Source organism: Grammomys surdaster, unplaced genomic scaffold (genome assembly GCF_004785775.1).
Source record: "Grammomys surdaster isolate TR1022 unplaced genomic scaffold, NIH_TR_1.0 125861, whole genome shotgun sequence".
Taxonomy (NCBI): Eukaryota; Metazoa; Chordata; class Mammalia; order Rodentia; family Muridae; genus Grammomys; species Grammomys surdaster.
The window spans coordinates 2,926,623-2,932,622 of NW_021620687.1; the positions used below are offsets into that span (position 1 = coordinate 2,926,623).

At 37.8% G+C, this 6,000-nt stretch overlaps 1 protein-coding gene across 2 annotated transcripts in view; it reads right to left on the reverse strand.

The window, feature by feature from the left end:
* The window catches only part of Skap2 (src kinase associated phosphoprotein 2), a 153,861-nt gene that overhangs the window by 48,269 nt on the left and 99,592 nt on the right, over positions 1-6,000 (reverse strand). For both annotated transcript variants that reach the window (XM_028790028.1, XM_028790029.1), the window contains exons 7-9: positions 3,064-3,188; positions 2,127-2,190; positions 1,629-1,763 (exon numbers count right to left, since the gene is read on the reverse strand). In XM_028790028.1, coding sequence (XP_028645861.1) covers positions 1,629-1,763; positions 2,127-2,190; positions 3,064-3,188 — 324 coding nt within the window. The remainder of the gene's footprint in view (positions 1-1,628; positions 1,764-2,126; positions 2,191-3,063; positions 3,189-6,000) is intronic.

Here is a 6,000-nt window from a genome sequence, read left to right on the forward strand (position 1 = left end):
TCAGGTCACATCCTCACTCCTGTCACAAGTCCTTTTAAAGCCTAAAGTAACCGTGTTAATGATGCGGTGACTAAACCAAGCAGCCAAAGAGAATTCCTATGTGAGGTTAAGTGATGCTGTGGCTGATGCCACGTCCCCAGATGAACCAGGGAGTGGGGCTATAAACAAACAACTACAAAACAAAAGAAACTCGCATGTCACTGTTCTCACCAAATTATACTTCTGTGCTAAGTGTCCTCCTCTAGGGTGGTAAGATTTAATTCATAGATGAACATGTCCTTTTTAAAAATAGCCATCATTACTGTTACCTGGTCAGAACATCACATAAACATTTGTATGAATTCACCAAGTATAACAATGATAAATAATGATGTTGGGGCTGGCTGCTCTCCCAGAGGACCAGGGTTCAATTCTCAGCACCCACATAGCAGCTCACAGTCTGTCACTCCAGTTCCAGAGGATCCGATGCCCTTACACAGTCATACATGTAGGCAAAACACCGATGCACATGAAATAAAAATACGTAAATTTAAAAAAATAATAATGTCATGTTTATTGTGGACTTGGACAAGGAGAGAATTGTGCTGAATTACTTCAGCTGATTCTCCAAGTAATATTATACCCATTTCATAGATGAAGAAATCATTATAATATCATTGAACTAATACAGTCAGAATTTAAAAGTTTTTACTCTATGTTACGGTCCTTATGTTTTACTGACTGTAATGAAAATAACATTTGGATGGGCATTAATTTGGGACATGTTAAGTACTTTAAAAAATCAATTTTAAAGATTTATATTAAAGTACTGCATTGCCTAATCAGAGAAAAATAGCCACTGATCTACAGTGTTTCTAATCTCCTTTCTTCCCACTGAGTTCTCTTAATAGGCAGGGAAAGGGCCATCTCAGCCTAGAGTGTTAGTCACACGGTTCTCAGGGTTGTTACAGACCAAGAAGTCTAAATTTCAGATTATTGGTTTTCAGTTTTAGACACCATACAGTCAAGGCGGCAGTAAGTAATTAATTCTGCTGTAAACCAACTACTGAAGTATAGTAACACTTTATCAGGCCTGGACTTTTAAAGTAAGGGAACCTTTTGATTTCCCATTTATGATAAAATACCAATCACAAAACATTCCTCAAAACTCCATGACCCTTGTTTACAGTTCAGTGCCATGCCTCTAAGACAAGGCAACGGAATCCAGCAGAGAGGACTAGGGAGCAGACGGCTGGGGACATATGGGTGTGCACAGAACTTCTGGTAAATGGAAGTTCCAAGGCGTTAAAAAAAAATGATGTGTGCGTTCGTGGAAAAAGCTGTAAGGCAAGTCAATTTTTTAATTAAAAAATTATGTAGCATAAACAATGCTAATGAGCCAAACGTCCCAAGAGAGGAGGAGTGTATCTGCTTCATTTTAAGGACCCTTTCCCTTCTCATAAGTGTGCACCCACACTTGAAATGTCTCAAGCAGAAACCTTTTCATAAAATAGTTTTCTTTGTCTTTGTTCATAATAGCTCACCATTTCCTACTCAAGTTGTCAATTTGATAACAAATTACACAAACACAGACATGGCTCAGAGGAAGAGCCACAGCCTCCTTCAGTGCATCATCACAGGACAGATACCTGGAAGTTCCTCATAAATTTCATCATCTATTGGTTGGTTCTTCTGTGGGCTGCTGACTGGAACAGGATGATCAACGTCATCATATAACTCTCCTCTTTCGTCATCATCCTCGGGAATAACATCGGATCCCATGTCTTCAGAGTACGTTTTGTAAGGCACATTAAAAAAGAATGCAAAAGAGACTTAATTTTGTGTTTCTTAAATGAACACAACTCTGAAAACTCACGCCTACATGCTACCGCTGCAGCATTGCACTCTTAATTTGAAAGCATTTTAAATGGTCTTATACATTCGTGGATCTTAAAATTACCAATTACTTAGTGTTCGAGGGAAGAAGCTCTCATAGACCCAAGTGAATGGTCCATGTTATTATACCTGCCAATGTTCTCTCAGTCCCTCTCACAGAAGTCAGGAAGGCTTTATACGTGAAAACCCAAGTCAACCCATTACTAAATTAATATGTAAGGAACGTGAAAACAGTCAACTGACGCTCTTACCTTGTAGTATGAACTTCAGCTGCTGGACCCATTCCTCAGCATCTTTGGGAGAGGCTGCTGTAAACTAATAAACAAAAAAATCCAAACAATAAGAACTGGAGTGGTAACCACAATCTGAAAGGTGTGCTGCATTCTTAGCATTTCTTAAGAACATTAGTGATTCTTTTCATGTCTAGGGTACTGTTCTTGCAAGGATGCTTCTTATAATGTACAGTTAATTTTGACAAATTTATGTAATTGAAGCAGAGGATGATGGATTTGAAACTCTGATCAGCAGCTGGCAGCTGCACAGGGAAAAATGCTGCTTCTCTTCATCAATGTCAAAGGCAGAACTGATGAACAAAATTTGCCCTTGACAATTAGAAGACACCCATGAATTTCTTTAGACTGCTGGGTACAGTTTTCTTAAAAATGTTCTTGTCAGATTCCAACACACTACCTGACAACTTAATTAACTGGCTTTCAACTGCAATCTCAGATATTTAAAACTTATTAAACATACATTCCATATTGATGCCTAGCTGATAGCTCTTGAGTTGTAGAGCTGATAATGCATCTTTATCTTCATTTTCTCCCACACCCCAAGCAATACAATCTGTATTAATACTCTAATACTTTTCCTTTGATAATTTTATTCTTTCTGCTATGTAATTCTTTTAGGAAATCACACAGTTCTATTAAAGTAGATATAAAATGTTACATGTGATGTTAACTGATAAATTACAGATTCATTTGATCTTTTCCAAGGATATAACACTTGAACTGATCAGAAAAAAATTTTAATGTATTTCCAATTTATATGAATGTTCAATGTACAAAACATGATTTTTATTATTAACATGCTGGGGAAAGCTGTTTTAATAAAGTGTTAATGTCTTCATAAATGAAATCAGGACATCTTATCATGTTAATTTCAAGGCAACATTAAAATTCCAACCTGATAGATACGTTTATCAGGAGCACAGATTTCAAAACAGCAGTCTTTCTTTCCATCCTTCCTGAGGGTGCTGTTCATTCTGACGTCATAACCATCTATTGCAAACTCACCTTTCTGTTGTTTGTCTGTAGAAGAGAAAAGCAAAGTCAGAGTTTCATTCACCCACGGTTTTTATTTGTCGACTCAGAAGCAATCTTAGCTACTTCAACAACTCTAAATCTGGAACTATTAGGAAACTGGGGGAAGAGGTCTGCAGTGGTGTTCAAAAGGAAGTGTGGAAATGCACAGGGAAAAATCTAAGCACTAGAACTTAAATTTGATAGACATTTTAGCTTTACCGGAACCCAATGGGAAAAGTGTCTCCTTGAAACCTGCTGGACGTCCCTACTGCCTGCTCTGTCTTCCCTCAGCCCCACCACTGCCTAAGCAGGCTGTTACAGCAAACTTTTCTTTTTTAATCTTAGAAGAGAAGGAAAGCAAATATGAAGCAAAGCCATGTGGATGGAGAAGAGTGAACAGGCAAATAAAGAAACAAGGTCTCCGTAGGCTTGTTTTCTATACTTCTACTACGTGTGGACACCAAGAAGTTGCTCTCTGTATAGCAGAAATCTCAGATGAACTAGTATCTTGATCTTGATGCTCCCAGAGTCTGGAAACTTGAAAAAATATTTCTATTGCATATAAACTACCAGCCTGAGGTACTCTTAATGGCCATCTGAGTGGATTAAGATCCCTACTAAAAGTGTTCTCAGTGAGTCAACACATCCTTGACTCATATGCGAAGCGTTTGGTGTTTAGTATTCTCCAAAAATGGGCTATTTTATGACTGTTTCATTTAGTTCCTGTACTTAATGATGCTTTACTAGTGGAGCAGCATATGTACAACCAGGTGAGCCTAATACCAAATCAAACCAATGTGATTCCAAGGAACCAAGCAGCTTTGCAGTTTTTTTTCCACCATTTTCCCTGACCATTTAAGCATCACCAAAAGGCCTCCTTCCCCCTGTTTTGTGTAAAGAGCTTGGGCTATCTGACAGAGTACAATGAAGAGCTTGCATCAGCCTTCTTTAATTTTTGTCCTTCTGAGAGGCCGGGGTAAAGCCGTTTCCTAGATTTGTTATACACTTCAAATATTGTAGTTTGTTTTGTGACTCCGTTGTCTTGGGGGCTAAGCAATCTAATGTCCATTCCTTCTGTGTATAATACAATTCTCACTGTATTAAAAAAAAAAGAGTTTTTTGTAGCCAGTGGACAGGGAACTAGAGAAGCAGACTTGAATCCCATCTGGTACATTCACAAGGAAAGATGTTTTTAGTTTAGACAGATACTATTTTAAAGATAGATAAAATGGAACAGAAACAAAAGATTTAATACTCCAAAACTAGGACAATCAGCTTTTGTCACTCAGTTGTGCCACTCTGAATGAAAAGCCACATGGCAATAGGTTTATTTCCCACATTAACACAATGCTGAAATCAGAAGTGGGGACAAATTGTCTCTTTTACTGATCTCAGGGTAAGGACAGAAATGCTTCCATAACGCAGAGTCAGCCAAAAATAAAATACAGATCTCTTTTCTTAAAGACAATAATTTAGCTTCTGGAATAACATCACCATTTAGCCATGGAGATACTATTTTACCCAAAATATCAAATGAGAAAAAAATAGGAGTTAGACAAATATAACCTAAGCCTGAAGAATCTATGTGTTCATAACTTAAATCTGGGTGAGTAAAAAATTCTAGTTAAAATTTTTACACTTCATTTGATTGAAAAGTTCCCTACTTAACTATAAGGTTTACAAAACTATACCTTGAAAGTTACAGGCCAGGTGTGTGCCTGTAAATCAGCAAGGGTCCCAAGGCAAGAAGACCCTGAGTTTGAGACTAACTTAGACTACAATGGGAGATACTGCCTCAAAACAGAAAGAAAGGACAAAGAAAGGGTACCAGAACACGTTCCAACGTGTTCCTTCAGCTATCAGGAGACTCCATGTCCATCTACGTTTAGGATGCTTTTTGCTGAATTGATCAGTTAGTGCAGTTGGGGATGTAGTTCAGTGGCAACGCATCGCCTACCATGTACCAACCATCTTCTGTACTAACAAGCCCAAAAGTCAAGTTTCGTGAGACTAGATTACATAGACATACCTTTCTTGAGACTTAGTCTACTTACATATTCACTGAATTTCTAAGAGAGGATTTAGCATGCAGCATGCACAAACATGACTCGTCTATGAATTCTTTTATCCAGAGATAAATTCTTTTACGTCTGGAGCTCCCCTGATATAATTTGTAAAATACATAGCTGGAAAAATACTGAAGGAAGAGTGAAAAACAGCAAGTGTTGAACAGACTTGATTCTTTCTACCATTCTCAAAGAAAACTAAACAATTTATTCAACAAATTTATACTAAACACTTTAAACATGCCTGGTAGCATTGTAAGTATGTTAAGACAAAAGTTATTAATAGCACACGATTATCAGATCTTTCTCACTGACATAAAAATACATGCATTACAAATGTAAGTGTTCCACAAACACCAGTCAATGATCCACAGTGAACAGAGCCACTCACTAGACTTACGGGTCCATCTCAACAAATAGCACCTCTAGTAATGCCTGTCTGTAAACGAGACAACCGGGTACCATTTTTGATTTCTCCTTTTCCTCTATCAACTTCCTCCATTTTTCCTATATATCTACTGCTACCTACCAGGATCCAACTGGATCGTCTATTTTTTTCTGCAACTATACTTGTTTTCTTCTGCACTGTCAAAAAAATATGCTTAAAATAGAAATTACTAAGATGGTCATGGTGGCACATGTATTCACATGAACATGTTTACACACACACACACACACACACAGTGAGGAGGGGAAAGGAGAGAGAGAGAGAGAGAGAGAGAGAGAGAGAGAGAGAGAGAGAGAAACCACCA